Here is a 25,120-nt window from a genome sequence, read left to right on the forward strand (position 1 = left end):
GAGACACATCCTGGAGGGCTGAACCTTGAGGAGCTGAGAGAGACAGAGGAGGCAGCAAGAGCCAGACCACCTGGGGCCTGGGACGTGAGCATGGACTTGAACCTGGAGCTGCCAAGACCCCTAAGGAGGTGGGTGGGTGGTCAGATGGGCATTTCAGGAAGTCAATAGGACCTGGATTGGTGGGCGAGGCTGGGGCAGAGGTATCTAGTGGCAAGGAGCACTCCCCATGGATACTTTTGAGCACCGGCCCCATTCCAAGCACTTTGATGCATCACTTCACTCAATCATCACAAGGACTCTGTGAATTCGATACTATTTTCATCTCCCTTTTAGGGCCAAGGAGACTGAGGACACTTGTCCCAGGTCACACAGGGTGTGGTTACAAAAGGTGGAGCCAGGCAGTGTGGCCCAAACCCAAGGCCCACCCTCCAGACCACCCTGCCCTTGACCTGGTCCGGGCAAGAGGGGATGCTCTTGGCCACGCCCAGGGAAGGTCATGGTGGGCTAAGCAGGGGTCTGGGGTAAGCCGAGAGAGGATGAGGAACCTCCAGGTATTGAGCCAGGGGCCGCCAGGCATGGGGGGTCCTGGAGGGTCGGTGGCAGTGCTCCCTGCCCCACACCAAGGGCCTGCCTCCCCTCCCTCCCTCCTGAGCCCTGCCTAGCCTGGCTGACCGAGAACAGATCTGTTGTTGTTGCCAGTGGGGTTTAATTCATCTTCGCCGGCTCTGTTTCTCTTCACATGCCCTCCATCCTCTCCACTCAGGCCTCGCCAAATTGGGTGTTTAAAAATAATCCTCAAATCTGGGAACAGCAGTCCCCGGCTGACCCAAGGGGTGGATGCAGAGATGCATGCTTGACTTGTGATTCTGGAGGCAGTCAGCTTGGGGGGTCCTGCTCATCCAGAATGTTCCCCCTGTTATTTGAGATTTATCATTGGCCACCAGCTACCATTGTGGGTAGTTTACCAGTTTTCAAAGAAATAGAACCCGGGTCGATAAATCGAATCTGTCTGTGGTAAATGTGCTTTCTGAGGAGTGAGGGTCAGGGGCTCGGGAGGCTCTGGAAACTCCTATAGTGCCAGGAGGGAGAGTGAGTTTCGAGGCTGGGCTTGCTTCCTGTCTGAGACACTGAGTGGCTGTGTGACCTTGGGCAAGTCACTTCACCTCTCTGAGCCTCAGTGTCCTACTTTACCAGATGGGAGTTTGATATCTGCCTCATCAGGCTGTCGGAGACTATCTGAGATAACATGGTGAAAAGCCAGCGTCCAGCACCTGTGAAGAGCCCAGCTGGTCTAAGCCAGTCCCAGGGCGCAGCCCCACGGCCGCAGACCCCAGAACCAAGGCTGGACCCAGGGGGCAGGATGAGGGATGCTCACTCAGCCCCAACTCTTACCTCTGCTGGAGAGGCTTCCCCCAAATGTCACCAGTGGGGGAGGGTCCCAGGTGGTGGCACCTGACAGTGTGACACACCCAGGTCCCCCTCTGCAGACCCCACAGGGGGGCTAAGGTGAATATGGAGGCTGTTGATGGTGTGCCCTCAGAAGCTGGCCCTCTCTTGGAAACCTCACAGGGATGGCAGCCACGGAGTTTCCAAAGCAGCTCTCCCACCGAGCCAGGAATAGAGATGCTGGCTTATAGCTTTGCTGTCTTCGGTCATTAGAAATGGAATTTTTATGTAACTTCCCAGTGACGCATGGTGGGGTTTTCTTTCCACCACAGGTTCAGCCTTCAGTGCCAGCACCTAAGCTTCCCCGGGGTCTGAGGAGGTGGGGCAGCCCCCACCTCCACCTTTGTCCCACCAACAGGGCTGTGGCTTCTGTCACCCATTGACTCATCCTGAGGCAGCCGTGGGTGGCCAGGTGGGGCGGAGGGTGCACGGCCAGGCAGAGGGGACTGAGCAGATCGCAGGGAGGACCCTGCTGGACAGGGGACAGACGAGTCACAGTGCATCACTGTGACGGGGTACACCTGTGCTGTGCGGGACCCACACATCCACAACAGGCCCTGTTGCTTCAGCGCCCCCAATGGGCCAAGGGCTCGAGGCCGGTGCCAGTCGTGCTGGGAGTCTCACCCAGTCTGCGTGACCCCCAGTTGGCCAGGCCCTGGCCCAAGACTCTCACAGTCGGATAGAGGAGGACATGAGGACCAGTTCCATAAGGTAGAGCTGCTGGGCGCCCTCACCCAGGACACCCTGAGTCCCTAGAACCTGGCCCAGGCCCTTTCCGGGCGTCAGCAAGCGGATAAGTGGGGGTCAGCAAGTGGCTGTTGAGAGAATACATGAATGAATAAATGAATTAACACATTAAGGAGCGAAGAGATAGAATATGATACGCCTCAATGGAGAGACAAACTTCTTCCAGCTGATGGAATCAAGGCAGGCTTCCTGGAGGAGGTAGCATTGTAACAGCTTCTAAGTTGGTGCAGGATTTGGACTCACATGAAAAAGAGGAAGGCACCCCAGGTGTGAGTAATAGCCCCCCTCAGTATACGCAGGACTTTGTAGGGAGCGGGAGCAGCTGGAAGGAGGGCTGGGCACCTGGCAGAGGTGGACCCCCACCCCCACCCAAGCATTTGTTCAATGAACCCACCAGCTCTCAGACTGGAGCCCTGGCTTAAAAAGTGAGCAACCCCACCTTTCGGGGGCTAGAAGGGCTTGGAATCTGGAGACCAGGCTTGGCCCTCAGGTTCCCCATCTGTGGAATGGGGCCACATGGCAGGGAGGACTCATCTCAGAGGACCTGTCACTCCCCACCCCCACAGTGCATTTTCCAGGATTGATCTTTAGGTTTCCCTAGTAGGAAACCCTTTCCTAAGCACTTTCAAATGCTTTAATCTCCTTCATCCTCCCAGGAGGGCCCTGAGGGAGGCAGGAAGGAGGCCCAGGCTCAGAGCAATTAAGAAGTTCACAGCCCTTGGGGGCAGGGCTGCTCCTGGGGCAGCAGAGAGGCCTTCATGGAGAGGTGGGCGGGGCCCTCCCCAGGGGCTGACACCAACATCACCCTGAGTAAGCATTGTATTAAGGTGTTCAGGCTTCATCCAACAGCCCTGCCACCCCCTTTTCTTATTCTGGCTCACCAGCCTTCTGAGCAGCACTGACACTCTGGGTGCCTCCCTGCCACCCATGCTGCAGGTGAGAAGCCCCAGGCCCCAGAGCAGGGGCAGGGCCTGGCTGGCTGTGAATCTGGCACCGTCTCCTCGGTCCGAAACTTCCGGCCTCTGGGTTGTCCCTTTGGCTTCCTGCCCTGCCTGCCCGCTAGTCAGCAGGATTCAGAGCTGTCTTGGACTCAAGCTGGGGTCCCGGAGCTCTCCCTGATCAGGGGTGCCGTGAGGGTAGAGGGTAGTGTGCAGGACCTTGTTTGGCCTGGAGCCTGGCACATAGTAGGCGCTCAGCAAATTATTCCCCAGCCACATGCAGCTACAACCCTGGTGGGGCTCTAGCAGGCCACACAGTACACAGAGGACACTTGGTCCTCCTCCCCAGCCTCCATTCCCAAAGCCCAGGGGTGGGGTGGGGCGGGGTGATGATAGTGAGGGAACCTGTCCCTCAGGTTTGTCCTGAGGTTTCAACAACCTGATGTAAAGTGGCCACTGAGGGCCAAGGCCCTGCCTTAGGTGGCCTGTTGCTACCCACCCCTCCCCCCATCCTCCACTGGCCTCCCTGCTGCTCCTACCTCAGGGCCTTTGCACCTGCTGCTCCTTCGGTATGCAACACTTCTTCCAATCACCACCGTCCATCTCCAGAACTCTGTCATCTTTCCACACTGAGACTCTGTCCCCATGAAACACTCACTCCCATTCCCCCTCCCCCAGCCCCCGGCACCCCCCATCCTACTTCCTGTCTCTATGGACTTGACTGCTTTAGGGACCTCGGATGAGTAGAATCACACAGTATTTGTCTTTTTGTGTCTGGCTTATTTCACTGAGCGTAATGTCCTCAAGGCTCATCTGTGTTGTCACCTGTGACAGAATTTCCTTTCTTTTTAAGGCGGAGTAATGTTCCACTGTAGTACGTGCCACGTAGTGTTTATCCATCATCCGTCGATGGACATTCTGGTCATCTCTTCCTTTTGTGATTGTGAATCGTGCTGCTGTGGACATGGGTGTACAAGTATCTGCTTGAGTCTCTGCTTTCAGTCTTCAGGGTGCAACCCCAGGGACCTCATAGCCTTTGAACTACTCATCTGTGAGCTGTCAGCCCTGCTCACTAGAATGCAAGCCAGGGAAGGGACAGCTTCTATTGAGTTCCATCTCGAGTCTGTTTAGTTCATTGCCACGTCCCTAATGCCTGGAGGGTGCCAGGTGGATGCATGCTGGTGGGGGTGGGGTGGGGTTAATGGAAGTCACCTTTAGCGACACAGCAGGGAGACCTGGGTCCCGCCAGCCCCCTGCAGGGTCATGAGCTCGCCTCTAATCCCCTCGCTCACCACCGTTCTCATTCCCGTGCCCACCGGCCTCAGCCCGCTGGTTATTTCCACCACCTGAGCCATCCGTCCTCCTTTGATTAAGTCTCATTTTGCCGTGAAAAGAAAGGGAGATGACAGCTGACTGGTGGGGGAAGGTCATTCATTCCGGAAAGGAAATTGGATGGCGGCGTTTCCATCATCCGCGGCCCAGCCCCTGCTCCCGGCAGACTTGCTTCCCAGCCTGGGCCCGTCCAGCCCTGCCATGGGCAGCAAAGCCAGTGTCTGCACCGCAGACAAAACAGCCCACACCCGGCCTCTCCCGGCTCTCGTTCGACAGGCAGCGCTCGACGAATCGATGCAAAAGCCGAACGATGACCAGTTGTGGCCAGCAGCCCTCGAACGTGCTCGCCGTCCTCTCTTTGCTGATTTCCGCAGGTAGAACCTCCGTGTTGCTCGGCAGGAGGCGGGAGGGGGAGGTGGTCCCTTCCTGGTGTCAGTGCTACAGCTCAGCCGGGCTTCTGGCTGCTGATGGGGCTGCCTGCCCTAGTGGCACCAGCCTCGTGAGGGGCTCATGTTTGGTGCTGTTTGGTGAGAACCTACTGTGTGCTGTGCCCCACGTGCCTGCCTCGGGGAGCTCAGCTGGAAGATTCTTGAGGACACCGTGGGGTTAACGGTGGCTGCCGGTAAGTCCTGGGAGAAGCCCTTACATGCAGTGAATTCTCTCCTGACCCCAGCAAGTCAAAGTCAGGCGGTGTCGTAGTCATCCCATTGTACAGAGGAGGAAACTGAGGCTTGGAGAGGGAACTGACAGCCAGAGACAACACAGCTAGTGTAGGGGCTGGATTCCAACCCAGACAGAGTGGTGTCGGGGCCCCATCTCCCAGCACCCGAACAGTCCCCTAGGCGGGCCCCCTGATCCCAGCAGTGGGGCTTTCAAGCTCCTGTTCACAAAGATGAACATGAACCAAGTCCTTTGGCTGCTCCAAAGTGAAGCTGGCCGACTGGAGAAGGCACCTTACCTCCCGCCAGCAGGGCTGGCCCAGCGCAAGCCCTGGTCTCAGCAAGGTGCCTTCTCTCTGTGTCTCTCCCTCTGTCTCCCTCTCTGTATCTCTGTGTCTCTGTCCCCCCGTCTCTGTCTCCTTCTGTCTCTGTCTCTGTCCTCCTCTGTCCTTGTCTCTGTCTCTCTTTCTCGTGCGTGTGTGCACGTATGCCCTCGTGCCCTCTTGCTCTGGCAGGGCTGTGGACACCAGCCTGCACCTTTGGGCCCCTTGCCCCTTTGCTGGGGGTCGTGGTTCAGAAGGATGCCATGAAGGGCCCTGGGATGGCAGAGAAGAAACCAGGCCAAGGTCATGGGTCTGGGGGCCACTGTGCACAGAACTCCTTCCCCACTGCTTTCTCATACAGTAGATCATCTTGTCCCCTGGGAGAGAGGAGCTCTTCACCCATTTACAAATGAGGAAACTGAGGCTCAGACCAGGAAAGAGACCTGCCTGAGGCCACAGGGTCAGTGGACACAGTCACCTGGCTGTTAAATGATGGCCACACAGACCCTGAGCCTCGCAGGTGTGTGTGTGTGTATGTGGAGGGGGTGGTCGGGGTCCTATCTTGGACTCCAAGACCCCGGGACCCAAGAGAGTGGCCCTCCCCTCGGTGTTCCCTCTCCGCGTGGGCCTGTTTTCCTGGTGACTCAGGACACGCTGGCCTCCTAACGACCATCCCTCTGCCCTCGGGCCCCAGGCACAGCCCCAGAGCCACGATGCACTCGTGCCTGGAGGCTGCCCTTTATCGTCCACTCTTTCGCTGACACCCTCCCTGCTCTAAGCGGGCCCTACGCTTTGCTGTTCACAAATGCTTCTCGGAGCCCCCAGCCCCCGGGAGACCACTGGTCTTCCATCCTTGAGGGCAAGGAGGCACAGAGAGGCTGTGATGACCCAGGTGACCCTGTGTGCTCCAGGATTCACACCAGCTGTCCTGGCTCCGGGCCAGGACTCCTTGGGCTCCGCCACATTCTTCCTCAAGAAGCAGCAGCGGCCTCCTTGTCTTCGCACATGGTCGAAGCAGGTGGTGCCGGCTGTCCAGGGGTGGCCAGGGTGAGCCACTGGGGACTTCTCCTTATCCCTTCCCTGGCTGGGCTCCCTCCCCACTTCCATCTCTGCACATCTGGCTCCTCCGAAGTCCAGCTCAAAGGCCCCCTCCACCACTCTGCTCCTTCCTCCCTGGGTCCTGTGGCCTCAGGGCCCCAACTTGTCTTCTTGACCAGCCACGGGGTGTTGCTGACAAACCGAGCCTCCTGCAAGCGAGTGTGAGCTGACACCCCCCCACCACCACCGCCACCAGCAGGGCTTTCTCATCAATCTGGACAGGGGCTGGACAGTGGCTGGCATTCACTTCCTGCCTCTGCCTCTCACCTTTAGCCTCTGGCACGTCGTTCCTCCAGGCCAGTGGGTCCCAAACCAAGTCTATCGGCATCCCCTGCAGGGCTTTCTAAGACTCAGACTGCGCCCCCCACCCCCAGAGTTTCTGATTCAGAACGTCTGCTGAGGGGCTTGAGAAACTGCATCCGTGACAAGTCCCCTGGGGATGCAGACACAGCAGGTCAGGGACCACACTTTGAGACTGGTGCTCTCAACCTTAGTTTTCTCCTCTGTACAATGGGAATACATGAGATCAAATGAGATGGTGCATCCACCTGGGGCTTCCTTAGTGACCACTGCATCCATAAAAGGGTCTTCTGTTTCCCAGGGTCGAGGCTGACTCTCCCCTGACTCCTGAAAGGCTGAGACCTTTTTCCCGCAGTGATCCTGCCTGTCCCCACGAAAGAGGGTGCTGTACTTTGGGGAAGGGGCCCAGGATTTCACAAAACCACCCAAGCCAGCCTCGGCACTCCAGCACATGAGGCCTACCCACCCACCGGCCAGCGCAGCCCAGCTGGGATCCCCTCGGCAGCCCCTGGCACTGGGAGCTGTGTAGGCTGGAGTCTAATAACCTCTCAGCAGAGACAGAGGTCTCAATTAACTGGGGCGCTTCTGCAGAACCAGAGCCTTGGTGGTTGGAGAAATGTATTCAGCCTAGGAAGCCCCTTTTGAGCGATACAAATTAGATACAGCAGTCCCTTTTATGAAGATACTAATTAAGCTGCAGACAGCGGGCTCCAAGTTTTTTTCCATTGTTATATTTGTTCAGGCTTTCACTCCTCTTTATCATCAGCAGCACAACTAGTAAATACTGTCCTGGGTTTTCAGCGTCATCGGTGGCTGAATAGGGGCCTCTGGCCTTGAGCCAGGAGAATGAGGGTCCAAGGCCAGGGCAGCTTTGTCGCCATGAGCTGGGGCCACCAAGGCAGGCCCTTGGGGACTTCCCGGTGTAGGGCATCAGTTTAGTAGAAACCAAGATATGAGGGGACACCGCTTTCTCTACAAGTGGGACCTGGTTCTTGCACCCATGCCACTCACCACCCAGGCCAGCCTGGACTTGTTGGTGAGTCCACCATCAGTCCGCACAGTGATGGAGGAGTGCAGAGGCTCCTGGACCTTGGATCCAGGCAGGCCTGGGTTGGATTCCTGCTCCACCACCTCTAACCGGCTCAGGTAGGTTACTGTATACCTCTGAGCCTCGGGTTCCTCCCTCTGTAAAGTGGGATCCCAGACCTGCCTGCTAGGATGGCCAAGTGGATTAAATCTGACAGAACCTGCGAAGTACATAGTAAGTGCTCAGTTAGTGTTGTTTCCTAATTGAGTGCCAGCTGTGTGCAGAGCCCTTGGAGGGGATCCACGTGAGGCTTAAGATCAGCCCTGCCTGCAAGAAGCTCCCAGTCTGGGCAGCACAGTATAAGCAGGATGGTAGCCGAGGGGGGCCTGGGAGGTGACAGGAGCCAGAGCAGTCTTCCTGGCAGAGGGGAGGCTCACACTGGACCACAAAGCCTTCCTGGCAAAGGAAGAGGTGGGCAAAACCCTAGAATAGGCCAACCAGGCTCTGCCCATGGTCCTCATGGACTGGTGGGGGTCTCGGGCCAGCCGGGCCTGAGGAGGGACACCAGCAAGCCTGGTGACTGTCTTTTCCAGTCTTGTCCGCGCATTACCGTGTCTGTGAGCCATACACGGACCACAAAGGCCACTATCACTTCGGCTTCCACTGCCCCCGGCTATCGGACAACAAAACCTTCATCCTCTGCTGTCACCATAACAACACGGTCTTCAAATACTGCTGCAATGAGACAGAGTTCCAGGCGGTGATGCAGGCAAACCTCACGACCGGCTCCGAGGGCTACATGCACAAGTAAGTACTGCACTGGGGCCACAGCCCCACTGCCTTGGGCCCCAGTCAAGTCCGGGTGCCGCCAAAACACCCCAGCCTCCAGGCCAGCTGTTGGGCAACCAGTGCAAGGATGGGTGGACCTGGAAGGAGTCTGGGAAAGTCTTCAGGTGACAGGTTTTCTGACCTGTTCTGCCCTCTGGACTTCAGCCTTCTTATCTGAGAAATGAGCAGGGCTGCCTCTCAGGGCTGCTGCGGTAGTTAAATGAGGTCAAGGATGTGGAAGACTTTCAGACATGAAAGGTGCTTTGGACCTGGAATCCACGGGGCCTGAGTTCCTTTTTCATTCATTATTTGTTCAACGCATATTGGTTGACACTCCTGACCCCGTGATTAATCCCATGCAGCCCCTTTCCCTAAGGTGATTAAAACACATGAGACCAGGGCCCTGATGGAGGGGATATGAGTGTAAAGAAAGAGGAGTTTGCTGGTAGAAAAGCAGTGAGAATATGCTAAGTAAAGGCACGTAGGATCGAAATAGCATCCACTGATTTCTCTTACTATGAGTGAAACTGAGGATATTTCACATGTTTGAGAGTCACTTGTATTTCTTTTACTGTGAGCTAACTGTTTATGTCCTCTGCCATTTCCTATTGAATTTTTGGCCCTTTTCTTATTTATTCACAGGAACTCTTTACATATGAAGGAAATAGGATGCATTGCAAATATTTCCTCAGTGTGTCTTTGAACTTGTGATGCTTTTTCCCTCATGCTTAATTTTTAATTGTTATGTAATCAAATTGTACCCATTTTTTTTCTTTTATGTCTGGTAGGGTTTGTATCATACAGAGAAAGTCTTTCACTACTCTGAGATTGTTAAAAATCCCCTCGTGTTGTCTTTTACGTCTTTTATGTTTTAATTTTTTGCCTTCAAATCTTTGATCTGTCAAGAATTTATTTGGATGTAAGATTTTTTAAAAATTTGGATGTAAGTAGTTTACTTGGATGTAAAGTAGGAATCCACATTTATTTTCTCCCAAATGGGTAGACAGTTATCCTAACAGCAATCATTGAATTGTCCATCTTTTCCTCACTGATGCAAAATGCAAACTTATTGTATACTATAGTATACTAAATTTGAGTATCTGGGTAGATTGTGATGGCTTTCATTGGTCTATTTATACATTTGCTAGTACCTCATTGTGTTAACTACTGTTGCTTTTGATGTGTTTTAATGTCTTCTTAGTCTATTCCCCCAGGTCTTTTGTCATACGAACTTTAGAATTGGCTTTTGTAGTCTCCCTGCCAAAAAAAAAATATATATATATATATCAGTTAGTATTTTTTACTGAGATTGTGTTAAATCCATGGATTAATTCAAGGAGAACGGACTTTTCATGACGTTGAATATTCCTATCCAAGAATACAATGTGTCTTTCCATTTGTTCACATTTTCTTTTATAATGTTTTGGAGTTTTCTTCATATAGATATTGCACGTATCTTTTGTGTTTATTCATATTTATTTCTTTTCAAGCTGCTATTTTATAATGAGGTTTTTCTTCTACTATATCTTCTAATCCAGGGGTCCCCAACCCCCAGGCCACAGATCAGTACCAGTCCACAGGCTGTTAGGAACGGGGCCACACAGCAGGAGGTGAGCAGCGGGTGAGCGAGCGGAGCTTCATCTGCTGCTCCCCATCGCTCACATTACCGCCTGAACTATCCCCCCACCCAGTCCATGGAAAAATTGTCTTCCACGAAACCGGTCCCTGGTGCCAAAAAGGTCGGGGACCACTGTTCTAACCAACTGTTGTTTAAATGATAAAACCTAATGATTTCTAAATACGTATTTTTTTACTCAGCCACCTTACTGAAATTTCTTATCTTTGTAATACTTTTTTCAGCTGATTCTCTTAGGTGTCCGATTATGCCATTTGCAAACAATGATCATCTCATCTCCTTCTTTCCAATTTTTGTGCCTCACTTCTTTTTCTTGTCCAATCGTGTTGGCTAGTACCTCTAAAACCATCTTTAAAATTGTCAGGCAATCTTGTCTTCTTCCTGACTTTAATGGGGATACTTCAGATATTTTCCCAGTAAGCCTGAAGCTGACTCTTGGAGTAGATGTATTTTTTTCATGGTAAGGAAAAATCTGCTTGGAAGCATTGTTTGCTGAGTGACTGTTGAAGAGATTAGTGACACCGCTGGGAGTGGTGGGGTAGGGGTCTGAGCCTCCATCTCTCTGTCTGATATTGGGACTTGGATGTTTTGCCAGCATGCCATGCTCACTTGGGGGAAGTTGCCTCTTCCCTTTGATCAGGCAGGAGATGCAAATCCCTTGACTATCGTCTGAATCTCTCCTCCTCCCACCAAGGCCAGCTCCCCAGCCTTCCTTCCTCAAATGCACGGGTACTTCCCCTGAATATCTTGCCATCTGCTCAGACCTCAGAATAATTCTGTGTGAAGTAGTTCAGCAAGCCTTTTCTGTCACGAGGACTGAAATCAAGCCTGGAACTTGACCCAAGCCTTTTATAAGACCAAAGACTAATTCCCTGAGGGAGGAGGGCGGTGCCAGGACTGGGGTTAGGACCCCGAAGTGCTGTCATTGCCAGCTGAAAGCCAGACAGAAGACAGAGGCTTGGCAAGACGGACAGACTTCTCCAAGGCTCTGGCGACTGGTGTCTGGGATCCTCGTTTTGAAGCCCACAGGTTTCTGTGATCTGCACATTTACACAGGATTCACACGGAATTCTCCATCATTTAGGCACAGTGGGTCCTGGCTGCAGATAATGAAGAGTTGGACCACAAAACAGAGCCCTTCCCTGGGGAGGCATGGACGCATTGAGGAAGTTTAGCTTGGCTTTTATTCTGGCACCTCAGCAAGCATTTCTGGAGCTAGCGGCATGGAGCCGGCTCTGTGCTCAACCCTCTGAAGCCACTTAGCAGCCCACTCTTGGCCCCCTTTACACACAGGAAGGTGAGGCGTGGAGAGATTGATAACTTGCCCGACTGAGGCAGCCAGTCGGGGTGGAGCTGAGAGCCAGCCTGGGTCCAGAGCTGCTTTAATAAATCTGGGACTTCCACCGATGGAGGGCCTAGAGCAGGGACCCCCACCACGGCCCGGTGGACACCTGGGGCCTCATCCTCCTTTCTGGGGGCTGCTCTGTGCATTGTGAGACCCTGGCCACCATCCACTAGATGCTGAGCGCACCCCCTCCCCACTGACTAGCTGTGACAACCAACCGTGTGTCCTGACGCTGCCAAGCGTGGGGTGCGGGACTTTCCCGGTTGAGGGCACTGCTCTGGAGGGGTCCCTCCTCATTATTCTCCACCGAGCTTCCCGCCATCTCCTTTCCCACAGATGTGGACAGAGGCCCAGGAGAGCTGGGCTGAGTTCCTCACCCGGGCTGTTCTGCTCTCCTGGGCTTCACGAGGGAGGCGTGGTGCTTGGTGTCCTGTATCCGAAAGTGTTGAAGAAGGTAGGAGCCACACAGTCCAGAGGAATGAGTGTTTCCAGACACAGTTCCCTGCATCCTGAGTGTGAAATGCCAGGGGGACCATGGAGCGAGGCAGCGGGGGCTGGCGGGATGGGGTGGGGCCTCGTGGACCAGGGGGCAGAGGGGGAGGGGCTTGGGCTTCCTCTTGAGGGTGGTGAGGGGCCCCGAGAGCTTTAAGCTGGGCCTGTGCTCACGGATGGTGCGTGGTACAAGGACCTAGGACACTGCAGAAGTCATGAGGATGACCTGGGCAAGACCAGAGCCCTGTGGAGAGGAGAGGCTGGGGTCACCCAGGAGACAGCCAATCCAGAGCTCAGATAAGAAGCCCTGGAGGCCCCTGCTTAGCTGCCTGGGCTGGGCATCTTGGGGGGAAGGCTTGAGCCCAGGGAGCTGGGCCAGGGCCTTGCGTCCAGCCAGAGCTTGTGGCAGAGAGGGGGCAACTGGAGGATGGGCCACTGGGTGTGGGAGGATAGGTTAGTGAATGGGTTGGGACAGGCCTGCCTGGCCAAGAGGTCCTGAGTGCTCCGGCTGTGTGAGGGGAGCCAGGTAAAGTCCACCTCTGGGACCGTCCTGCCCTTTGCAGCTCTGACCCTTCTGGGCAGGATGCCTTTGTTGTCTCATTAGTCCTCACAGCTACTCTGAGAGGAAGGAAGAAGGGGCTGGGCCCAGGCAGGTGAAGTCACCTGTTCCAGCCACAGTCAAGGCCAAGGGACACCAGGGCCCTTGTTCCGGCCAGCGGGCTCTGCCACCCCCAGGGGCATCTAGAAAGCCAGGACTTATCTGATGCTAGGGAATGTGCCAGACCTCAGCCAAGAGGCCAGGTGTTCCGATATCCCAGAAGGTTAGCTCCCACTGGCAGCCCATCTAGATGGACCAGCGCAGCTGTGACCCCCGCTGGGGCTTTATGAAGATGCATGGGGCCTGTCAACAGCAAGGGCTGCCTGACATTCGCCTGCCCTGCCAGTGAATCAGCTGGGAGGCGGGGCTGGTGGCAGGGAAATGGAGAGTGCTTCTGATGACTTATTTATTTGTGTTTCTCTGGAGGAACAGAATGGTCTGTTTTGGTTCTGGCTGCCTGGCAGAAAGGCGGACAGAGCTAGGGGAGCAACCTCGCCAAGCCTGCCGCCACAGTGAGATGCCACTTCTAGCCACTTGGGCAGAGTCCCTGGTGTTCAGGAGTGTACTGCACACCCTCCCATGCCAGGTTCCGGCTGGGACGCCAGCAGCAGTGACCACCCAGGGCCCTGAGCAAGCAGTGGCAGCATCTATCCAGGGCACAGGGTGGGACGGGGTATATGGGGTCAGCGGTCAGCTCTCTCTGGGGGCAGGGGACATCCCTCTGGCAGAGGTGGTATGGACTAGAGTCTTGTGCAGTGCGTGGGTGTTCCTTCACCAGGCAGATGGGCTGCCAGGGGTGGGAGCCTGGGACAGGAATTCTCAGAAGACAGAAGGGTCTTCAAGGCCTCAAAGTGGGAAGTGATGGGTTGTCGTTCTTCCCTCGGCCGCACTGAAACCTCTTTCCTCAAGTAGCTTTCCTTTCCCAGAACCCAGAGGTGCTCCAGCCACACCGAGAGATGATATGTGGCGGTTGGCCAGGCCTGAGGACCTGAGAATCCCAGTACCCTGGGTCTCCTCTACCTGGGCCCTGTCCTGCAGGTCTTACATCACCGTCAAACATGCTTCAAGCTCTGAATCCAGCTCCTGAGTTGGGTCGGAAGTTTCTGGATGTTCTTGTCAGTTGCTCAGCCCTATCAAGCCCTTTTAGGCGTAAAACATACCTACACACTGTCAGCCTTGTGATGCTGAAGAGGTTCTAGAATCCACGAGGTTTCCTAATCTGAATACACCCCTCCAAGCCAGGGGAAGGGACATATATGAACGTTTGCGAGCATTTAGTGGAAGGCAAGGGGACTTACTTGCCCTGACTCCTTTAATCCGAGTAGAGGTATTTATGAAGAAGGTCCCGCTGGCCTCACTACACCAGGGCTGAGGCTCAGAGAAGGTGAGAACTTTCCTGTAGTCATACAGCACACAAGTGGCACAGCAGGGTTTGGGACCGGTGTTTGGGTCATCTGGGCTCAGTTAGGCTGAGATAAGGAGGAGCCCCAGAGTCCCTGGGAGTCGAGACACAGAAGCTTTTTTTTTTTTTTTTTTTTGGGTACGCGGGCCTCTCACTGTTGTGGCCTCTCCCATTGCGGAGCACGGGCTCCGGACGTGCAGGCTCAGCGGCCATGGCTCACGGGCCCAGCTGCTCCGCGGCATGTGGGATCTTCCCGGACCGGGGCATGAACCCGTGTCCCCTGCATCAGCAGGTGGACTCTCAACCACTGCGCCACCAGGGAAGCCCCACAAAGGCTTATTTTTGACTCACACTCCATGCCTTTCTTGGGTCACCTGGGGCTCTGGGCAGGGAGCATCTGTGACCCGAGCTGATCAAGCAGTCCTCATCCAGAGCAGGATGTCCCCATAGCAGAGGGAAAAGAGCGATGGTGAAATTACAAGGTAACTCCTAAGTTTCCACTCAGAACCAGCCTGATACTTCTGCTGACGTTTTTTTGGCCAAAGCACATCACTTGGCCAAGGCTGTTACCAGCAGGGCGGGGCCCTATAAGCAGGCCTGCAGGGAGAACAGTGAATATTTTGGTATTAGTGGACGCTACTTCATTAGCCCCGAGCCCATGTGCCTCCACAGCACTGGACAACCTCAATCCTGCTGTGTGACCTTGGGCAAGTCACTTTGCCTCTCTGGGCCTAGATCTATTGAGCATTCCCTCTGTGCCTTAATCACAGGAGCCAGCACTCACTGGGTCCTTCCTCCTTCAGGCCCGTGTTATCTCATTAAGCCTCACAGTTGCACCACCAAGTAGGGCATATTGTTATCCCCATTTTACAGATGAGGAAAGTAAAGCTCGTTTTCCCCAGATCATGGAGAAAGAATTTTGCCGAGCTGGGATTTGAGTCCACACAGGCCTAATCTCTTAGGCCCAGAATTTAGTCACCAGGATTATCAACTTGTCACACTGACTGCCAGGCCCCCCTGTGAGCGGGTTCAGTTATTTTAGGTGAAGTCAGCTGAGGGGCCATGAACCATCTCCCAGCTGGCCTGGGCCCAGCTGTGAGCTCTGCAGCTGATGTTCCTTTTCTGACACGATGGCCTCAGGGACTCTGTCCTCCATCCTCAACTGGGACTGCCCATGGGTGGCGATGGGACCTCCATCTGGCCTCTGCCGGCTGACATACCTGCTCCTGTCCCCGGGAGGTATTCAGTGACATTCCTCCATCAGAGAAGGTTTTTTTTTTACTGCTTGGGAAGCAGCAAAAGAATCTGAATCATTAAATCTTCCAAAAGATACTGAAAAATTGCTATCTGTGGCTTTGGCTGGCTTCACATCTTGTCCCATAAAACAGCCTCTATTTTCTCTTCTGCCCTTTATAAAACACCCACACACACACTCAACAAAGACCCCTGCATCTGGATGAAATTAATTTCCAGATCACATTTTTAAATTAGATTTAAAAAAACCAGAATGCTTCCAACCAGGCAACCATGGAGAGGGCAGGCCCTGGAAGGCAGGGAACTGCCTGGGGATGGCATCCATGGCCCAGGCTTCCCAGCCGGCTGCCACCTCCAGGGTGGCCTCCCTTGCAGGGCAGAGGGAGTCCTGCAGGTGTGCCCCTCCCTTCTCTGAGCTGGGGGGGCAGGGTGTGGTGAGATCATGGCGGGTGCTACCACTCCGCAAACCCCATGCCAGTTAGAGCAAGCTGGCTGCAGAGGCCTGCAGGCTCAGCGGTGCCCATGCACACCATGATGATGACACACTGAGATGCAGGATGCTATTGCTGGGGAGGTTGGGACCTGTCCGCAATTTCTGGTAGAGGATGAGCCAGGACAAGTGGGCCAAGCAGATGTGGGGAATTCCTGCCTGGACATCTATCTTAGACTTGACCTTGGGATTCCCCAAAATTCAGCACACTCTGAGGTCAGATAGACCTGCGTGTAAACCCCAGTGCGGCCACTCCCCAGCTGTGTAGCCTCTGGCTGCTGACTTTGCCTCTCTGGGCCCCGTTTCCTCATCTGTAAATTAGGGATACTGGTTCCTAACTCACAGTATTGTTGCAAAGATTCGGAAACACAAGGCACGGGCACGCTGTGATTGCTAGAATCACCATTAACTACTAGAGAATATGCATAGAGAAGGTAAAGTCTAGTGAAGAAGTTATTCCGGTCAAGGCTGCCACTGACACCAGCTTGCTATAAGCACTCAATATATATTAGCTTAAGGAACATTGAAAGCAGCCCCAGGCCGAGCACTGAACTCTGACCCTGGCCCCAAGGAGCTCTGATCCCGAGGTGCAGACAGTCCTACAAGACAGCAAAGACAACACAATGTGTTCTGGGAAGCCCGGTGGCTTTGGGAGCCCAGGGGAGGGATTGGACTTAACACAGGACGTCAGGGAAGGCTTCCTGGAGGAGGTGATAGCTGTGCTCAGGCATGGGGGTGGGGCCAGCTGCCTGCATAGGAGGTAGGGTGCAAGTTCCAGGCAGGGGAGCAGCATAGGCAAAAGCCTGGAGGCGGCTTGTCTGCCCAGAAAACATGGGTGGCGCCTGCCTTAGGCGGTATTGTGCAACGGTTAGGAATGTGTGCTGTGGAGCTGGATCGCTGGGTTCAAATCCTGGCTCTGCCACTTAATGGCTGTGAGCTCTTAGACAGTCTCTGAATTCCTCTGAGCCTCCTCAGTTTCCATCTCTGGGATGGGGATGATAGCAGTAATGCTTCCTTGCTTGTGTGTTTTGAGTGTCGTCGGATGAGCTAAGATGTGTAAAGCATTTAGAACAATGCCCACTGGCTGCTGCTTTGGTTGCTGTTATTATTTCTTAGTCCTGATGGTTCAGGCCCAGCCGTGTCCAGCTCCCACCCCCAGCTGGCGTCGTGGACTCCCTCTCCCAGTGTGGCAGCATCTGCCAACAGGTGCCCCTGCCTCTCCCTCCCCACCGGCTCCCTCAGCGCCCGCGGCTGCCGCCATGGGAACCACCAAGGAAAAGCCTGATGCTTAGAGCAACTCTGTGGGGGCAACAGAGGAGGTTGGAGAGGGGGTGCTGGGGAAAGCAGGGGTGCCAGGGGCCGAAGCCAGGCCCTCCTCCCCTGTCCACGTGGACTCCTGCCTCGGCATGCCAGACAGGGCTGCTGGCCTCTGTTCCCTGGCAGGCATTCACACCTGGATATCTCCAAGTGAAGCTAGCTTCCCCTTGAAATGAGGCAGCTCAGGGGGCTGGGGGAGGGGGTGGGGGTGGGCCTGGCAGGCAGTCATTCACACCTTAGTATGAACAAGCCCCTGGGACGGCTGCGGGCCTCATGGAGGTGGTGGCTGGAGATGAAGCCGCAGAGGAATCCAAGGTGCTGTGATGGGGAATTGTTGGGTTACTCATTCCTCAAGCAGATACTACTAAGTCCTAAGCACCTGCCAGTGCGTGCCTGCTCGCGGGACACACAGAACCTCCCCTCGAAGAGCCCTCAGCCAGTGTGGGGAAGGAAGGCGTTCCGGGCAGAGGGCACGTGCGGGCAAAAGTCAGCCTCCCCACCCAGCCTGGGCCCAGCCCTGGTAGGGAGCTGGAGGACCCAGAGGGGAACGGCGCCCATCTCACTGCAGAGGCCAAGGCTGAGCAGAGGTGAACCCAGCTGGGAAGATCCAGAGTCTGGAAACCAAGACCAGGGGGGGCTTCACATCATCTCCTCCAGACCCAGAGACACACGGCATCCTCCCAGGCCACACAGCAAAGTGAGGCCAAGGAGAAACAGAGCCAGGGCCTCCTGGCTCCAGACCCGTGCTCCCCAGCTTCAGACAGCATCCAGAGGGACCTCTTGAGGGGACCCAGGACACCGAGGAGCCTGTCTGCTGAGAACCAGAGCGGGTCCCCCCCAGGGGACAGCGAGGCTGGACCCTGGCTTTGCCTCGTCTTTGCCACCCGCCAGCTCACACCCACCTGAACAGATGGCCGCAGCAGGGAGCCGGTGGAGGGGGCATTTGAGTGACTAATAAATCGGTCCCTTAAACAGCCACAGTCCCGGGCGAGCACCGCGTGGAGCTCCGCTGGCCTAGCTGCAGTGGTGAGGCCAGGAAATGGCCCTCCCCAGGCACCCGGGAGAGATGCAGACCCTGGCCTGGGTGGGAGGATATACCCGGCCCCTGCCAGCATGGCCCCGGGTGGTGGGGGGAGGGTTTGAGGGGCACTCAGGCCAGAGGAAGGGCCCAGCAGTTTCCAAGAGGCAGTGGGAGTCAGGCTGGGGAGGAAGGAAGGGGGTCGGGGGACAGAAAGCTGTGGCTGGGCAGAAGGCGCAGCCTGTGCAAAGGCCCAGTGTCCCAGTGAGCTCCTCAGGGGGCAGCCAGCTTCCCTTCACTAAGGGGCATTTGCAGCTCAAAACCAACCCCATCATCTCTGCTTCTGGAGGGCAGACTGGCCCTCAGCGTGGAAATGCTGGGTGAAGGAATAAAAGAACCTATGTCAGGGGGCCCTGAGACCCCCAGCCGTGCAGTCTGGGGGTGCCTGGTGGAGAACGCTGTTGGGGAGTGGCCTGAGGGTGGTTGTGAAAGGCATGTGGCTGGTGGAGCAGACACACCAGTGTCTGGCTCGTGGGGTGCGGGGAGGGCAGCTGAGCTGATGCTCTGATTCCTGGGCTTCCGAGGGAGGGAGCGCGATGGCGCAGGCTGGAAGGGAGCCGGCCCCAGGTGGGAGACGCCCTGGCTGAGACCCACGCAGAACTTGGGGGTGTGAGGTGGCCCAGTGTGTATGCCGAGGGGCAGGAACTTGGGTTGGTTTGTCCTCAGACGACAGACTTCCTGCATTTGCCCTGGGTCCAGAAAGATGGGGAGGGTAGGGGATGATGAGGGATGCAAGAGAGCCTCCTAGGTGGCCGGAGCAGCATAAGCCAATGCCAGGAGGGTGGGCAAGAGGGAGGTACCCGCGGGAGACAGCTGGCAGGTTCAGGTGTAGCGCCCATGTCGGGGGGGCAGGAAGGTGAAAGTAAGCGCCACCACAACACAAGAGCCCCAGATGCCCAGCGGGAAATTTCTTCCAGAGGGCCTAACAGGGTGAGGCCCCTGGGCTCCCGGCCCAAGGACTTGGGGCCTTAGAGGGGATGCTCGAGGGACAGGCGGAGGGCAGTGGATTGCAGGCATCTGGGAGGGGGCGAACAGGGCGGGGAGTGGGCATGAGAAGAAGGAGCTAAGATCCCCTGCCCCCCAGAGGGGTTCACCTTCCTCTCTGAGACCCCGACGTAGCCTCCGTGCCACGTTTTCTAATCAACCCCCCTGATTAACTCCAGCCCCGGTGGGGTTGCTATCCCGGCCTCTCTCAGCCTCTCTCTCTTTTCCCGCAGCAACTACACCGCCTTGTTGGGAGTGTGGATCTATGGCTTCTTCGTGTTGATGCTGCTGGTCCTGGATCTTTTGTATTACTCGGCAATGAACTACGACATTTGCAAGGTTTACCTGGCACGGTGGGGCATCCATGGACGGTGGATGAAACAGGACCCCAGGCGGTGGGGGAAACCTGCCCGGGCACCCCGGCCAGGGCAGCCGGCCCTGCAGTCCCAGCTTCCCCCGGGTCCCCTGCCGCAAACCCCCCAGGCCGTACACACGCTGCAGAGAGACAGCCACAGCCCACCGCTGATGAGCTTCCAGGGTTCGTCTGCCTGGTGAGTGGCTGCGATCTCTTGTCTCTGACGAGCTTGGAAAATACCAGATCATTATTGCTGCTGTGTTTGGCTTGTCAATTACCGGATAATTTGCTTATCTTATTTGCCAAGAAAGATGTGAAGTGGCTCATGGTAACAACTTGTGCCTGGACAGAAAAGTCGAAATGAAAGGTTGAAACAGAGCTTAGAAACAAAGCTTGCAAGTTTATTTTGCTTAGATTCTGGTGTGAGAGCTGTTGCCACTGAGCATGATGTGGAGTTGTGAGTTTCCTAGCTGCCAAGGCAAAAAGGGAAATTGGATGGCTTCCCAAGTTTTCACAGTCTGGTCAAAGGAAGCAAGTTGATCTGTCAGGGGCTGAGGGAGAAGCTTCTTTTGGCATGAAATTTGAAAATAAGCATATTTATTACTGGACTCCATCGTGCATATATGTTGAGTCACAGAAAGGCATCTGAGGGCGATGCAGGCAGGCTTCTCAGTGATGGCTCAGGGGAAGGGAAGGAAGCCGGCCAGGGAGGTGGGATCTCGGCTGGCCTTATAGGGTGGCTACCCCAGCAGAGCCTGGTTACCCTGCCCCAGGGGCGAGTTCATGATTTCCTGGAAATGGACAGACTGCCACTCTCATGTCTATCCATCTCCAGTCTGGTGGGAGGCAGAGAATAACCTAACCTGGGGGGTCCCTGGGCGGTGCAGAGCTGGAGGGAGAGAGGAGGGGTCTGTGCATTTTGGAGCAGGAACCCACTGTGTGGCTGGCCAGCACCAAGAACAGGCATCAGCCCCTGGCAGGAGCCAGGCTAAGTGCAGATGCTCAAGTCCAGGGCTCGGATGTAAGGTTCAGCTGCTCTGCAGGGGCTGAGCTGCAGCCATGGGCACACGGGGCACGGGGCACATCATCCCAGGACATCACAGTACTGAGCCCAGCCTGCAAGATCCAGGTACAAAAACCTTCAGCACAGTGGTCCCTGCCAAGCCATGAGTTTTGCAGGCAACCCAACCCAGGTTCAAGTCCCAGCTCTGCCAGTTACCAAATCTGTAACTTCAGGCAATCTCCTTCACCCTCTTAACCTTACAATCCTTGTGAAGCAGGGGAGAGTAAGAACGCACTCCCCCACTCCCGCCACCCTGGGATTGTCCTGAGGATCAAACAAAATGCCTGGCACATAGTAGGTGCTCAGTTAACCATTGCTCCTTCCTTGCTGGAGATGCAACCAAGCTAGTTCATGATCGTTTAAGTAGCTAACAGATAGCGACCTTTTCAATAATGAACGACTAAAATAATTAATAAGATACACTTAAATCAGCTTGTGCTTACTGATCTAATAATTGCCCCAACTATCATGCAGGAGGCAAAGACGCAGCCTTGCTCAGCTCAGCTGGACAGATGTGGACTGAGCGTCCTCTGGGCGGGGCCCCCGAGACAGGCTCCTGATCGTGTGGAGGTGATGGGTGGAGGAGAGGCTGCTCTTCACCTTGAGGTGGGGGGGGAGGGGACACACAAGCCCACCCAAAGCTACAGACCATGAAACAGCTGTTGGCTCTGCCCCAAAGGTGTGGTCTCCTGGAATGTGGGTCTCGCACAGCAGACACACCTGGGATGCTTGTCAAAATAAATTCCTGGGTCTCAGCCAGAGCCTCCTAACCAGGAATCTCTGGGGGTGATGCCTGTAGGCACTACAGTTTGAGAACCACTGGAAAACTACATTACCAGAAACCAAGTGTTTTGAGAGCCGAGACTCTACCATGTAAACAAAGGTGCCCCCCACCCCCTGCCACGTTCTTGACAAGACGTGATGTGAGCCGGCCCTTAGGGGCTGTTGCTGTCCTGCCTGCAGAACCCGGGGTGGTTTGCTTGCACGGAAAGTGACCATGCTGGTGCATTTCTGAGTCGCTGCGTCTGGTCTCTCCCTTTGCGGAGCACAGGCTCCGGATGTGCAGGCTCAGCGGCCATGGCTCACGGGCCCAGCCGCTCCGCGGCATGTGGGATCTTCCTGTACCGGGGCACGAACCTGTGTCCCCTGCATCAGCAGGTGAACTCTCAACCACTGCGCCACCAGGGAAGCCCTGGGCTTCCTTTTACCAGCCGAAGGGAGAGGGGATGGACTTTGAGACCAGAGCAGACCTTCATGTCGCTGGGCCTCCTGGTGGGCGCCCATGGTTCCAGCAACATCTGCTGAGCACTTGCTGTGTTCCGGGCCCTGTTGGCATGCTTTCATTCTCACTGTGACCTCGGGGGTTAAGTGCTGGAAGCACGGAGAAGCTTTCCCGAGGAGCCCAGCCAGTAGGGTCAGTACGTGATGGAGGTGGAGGTGGGTGAACAGCTGGCTCCAGCTCCTGCCCCACTGCCCCTTGCTTCCAGCTCCCCGCCCTCTGTGCCGGCAGGAATCTCTCCCCTTCCCGAGTGTGTACCTGTCTTCCCTTACATTGTTTGGTTTGGCTGAAGTTTCCCAAGCAGCCACTACCCAACCCTGGCTCTGTGCTGGGTGCTGGGGACACAGAAGCAAGTGGGGCAAGCGAAGACATAGGTAACCGTCATAGGATGATGGGGTACAGCCCGGGGGTGGGGGCGCAGGCGGGATGAGGGGCACTGCCAGGCCGTGGGCCCCAGCAATCTGAGGTTAAACAAGCCTTGCCCTGTGGACAGGAGGGGAGGTGGGGCTTCTCAGGCAGGTGGAGGTCTGAGACCAGGTGCGGTGGTGGGTGTGGTCATGCGTGATGTCAAACTGGGGGTGGGAGGAGGGGGGAGAGTCGGGGCAGGAGGGTTGTAATCAGTGTTTCTCCCAGAACAAGAGCTAGCATCTGTGCTGCTTTACTCCAAATTGTCACCTGGATCTTCCAAACACACACGTTCCAGCCCCGGGGCGTCACTGAGATGCGTATCTTTGAGCACGGATCCCATCAGCCGCTCCCCAAGGGCTCTCTCTCTCGCTGTTGCTCGCACTCTCTCTCTCTCTCTCTCTCTCTCTCTCTCTCTCTCTCTCTCTCTCTCTCTCTCTCTCTCGCTCGCTCGCTGTTGTTCAGCCTTGTGGCCTCTCTCTCTTTCTCCCCTCCCCCCATCCCAGCTCTGTATTAGGTGGATGATCCCGGCTTCTCCAGCTCCTGGAGGCTTCTCCATTCCTGGCTCAGGGCCCAGCTTCTTCCCTGGGGAGCAGGACCAGAGTTCTTCCTCTTGGAAGAGGGGCCGGGGAGGAAGAGGGCTGCAAATGCACACTTAGCACCTTGGTTCCCGGAGTCCCCATCACGAGGTGCATTCCTCTTCTGGGGTCTCCACATGCCTGTTTTGAGCCCTTATTTGGGTATGGGGAACTCTGGAGCCAAGATCCAGCCCTGAACGACTCCAGGGGAGACTGAAGCAGGAGGCTTATCATAGGCACCCCGGAGGGGAGACCCAAGGATGCTGCAGCTGCCCGGTCCAGCGGCTGGGAGCAGGTACTAGACCTGGATACCTGGCACTAGACTGGGCTGACCTCGGCGCCCCCAGCTGAGTCCTGTGAGGGGCCAGGCACCTAGCAAGGCTCAGCAAACACTCAGAAACCCATGAAGGAGGCTGTGGGCGCTGCTCCCTGCACCCTCCTCCAGGCAGCTGGCATTGATCTACTCAGTGTCAGGCGCTCAGGGCACAGAGACATAGAAAGAAACAAGATCGGAGGACAGGAAGCAGAAGGCAGTGGCCGTTGTTCAGTGGTGACTATGTGCCAGGCGCCCATCACTGGCTCCGTCAGCCAGGTTGGCACCAGTCAACCATAAAGCCATCAGCCTTCTTAAGTGGATATTTTTAGCGTTATCATCGCTGTCGGCATTATCAGAAGCAGCACGTGTGTTTGGGCCGGGAGTCAGATGGCTCAGGTTCAAGGCCCACCTGTGCCACTCGGAGGTTCTGCGACCTCGGGCAGGCCGTTCCACCGGCCCCTGCCTCAATTTCCCCATGTAAATACCAGGGGTCATAATCATCCTGAGAATTAAACGGGCTGATCCTTGTACAGGCCTGGTACCTGGTCCTCAAGTGCCGGCGATTCTTGAGATCATTTCACATTTGGGTAAATAAACGTGGTAGGGGTCCTGCCCTGCCAGGGTTGATGGCGGGGGGGGCGGGAACAGCATTCACCCCGTGCCCCACACAGGCCAGCCACATGCTGCTTGTTTTGTAGGGCTGTTGAGCCCCATTTTCAGATGTGGAAACTGGGGGGCTCGGAGGAGTTCATTGACTTGCCCAGGTCAGCCAGTGAAGGGGCGACTGATGCAGGGTCCCACCCCAGGGCCAATGGCCTCTCTGCTGAGGCTCACAGAGCCTCTGGAGAGGTGGCCTCATCCACAGGAGGCGGAAGGAACCTCTTCGTCAAAAGCTTCTCCGGTGACGCGTGGACTGAGGCAGCCCCCAAGCTGCCACTTAAAGAGCAGTATCGGAGGTCGTGCATCAGGGGCGCTGCATCTCAGAGCAGTGCCTGCCTCCGTGGTCCCCGCAGACCCACACTCCATCCATCCCCATCACCAGAAACGCCATTTCCTTGCTGCCTGGCAGGGCCAGGCCCAAACTGCATCACCACTCGGGATGGCATTGTGGTGCCATCGGAGCCCACAGTCACTGAGTTATGGACCCGGCCTGGATCCGGGGGTGGGGAGGTGCGGTCTGAGGGGATGAAGCACAGCCGCTTTCAGTTAATTTCACGGAGAAGCTGGCTTTCCCTTCGTTTAGAACATAATGACCTCAGACTGCAAAGTTTTCTGCTAAAATCCCACGGATGCAGTCTCCCCTGGTGCCCGCACCTCCGTGGCTCATTGCCTCCCGGAAAGTGGTGACAAGGTGCCCTGCTTTTTTGCTCATAATGTCTCCCTTGCTCACTTGACACGCTCTGGTTTTCTCCCGAGCTTACAGAACGTTTCACTTCGGCCCTCGTTGCACCCCTGCCGGCTCCCAGGCGGCAGGAGGGCAACTCCGGGCTGTGCTCCCCCTTCCTGCCGCCCTCCCCTGCCTCTCCCTCCACCTGACTTTCTTTTTGCCCCAGTTCCGGGTCTACCTCCTGGTGAATCACATCTCTATTATTGTGCTACAGTTCCCCCGGGCTGGAACCTATGCCCACCGCAGGCATCTTGTCTCTGGTGCTCAGGGAACATAGTAGGTGCTCAGCAAATGTCATCTGATTGATGCAGCAGCAACAGAGCTGGAGTCAGCCCTGCCACGTCACCCTAACCCTAACCCTAACCCTAAGGCTGTGTGCTTTATTGCTAGAGACCCCCTAGGGGTGCAGTGGAGCTAAAGGAGAAAAGGGAAGCGGCCTGGGG

At 55.8% G+C, this 25,120-nt stretch overlaps 1 protein-coding gene across 5 annotated transcripts in view; it reads left to right on the forward strand.

Moving 5' to 3' along the window:
• The window catches only part of SHISAL1 (shisa like 1), an 80,772-nt gene that overhangs the window by 23,546 nt on the left and 32,106 nt on the right, over nucleotides 1-25,120 (forward strand). For 3 of the 5 annotated variants that reach the window (XR_014017094.1, XM_081249609.1, XM_081249610.1), the window contains exons 2-4: nucleotides 4,740-4,837; nucleotides 8,464-8,677; nucleotides 19,528-19,845. Coding sequence is in view for 4 of the 5 variants with exons in the window: in XM_081249609.1 (XP_081105735.1) it covers nucleotides 4,774-4,837; nucleotides 8,464-8,677; nucleotides 19,528-19,845 (596 nt within the window). In the remaining variant the exon portion in view is untranslated. Of the gene's footprint in view, nucleotides 1-4,739; nucleotides 4,838-8,463; nucleotides 8,678-19,527; nucleotides 20,250-25,120 lie in introns of those variants that run through there. The other 2 variants (XM_081249608.1, XM_081249607.1) reach the window with 1 other exon arrangement.

Source organism: Mesoplodon bidens (assembly GCF_964165515.1).
Source record: "Mesoplodon bidens genome assembly, chromosome: 11".
Taxonomy (NCBI): Eukaryota; Metazoa; Chordata; class Mammalia; order Artiodactyla; family Ziphiidae; genus Mesoplodon; species Mesoplodon bidens.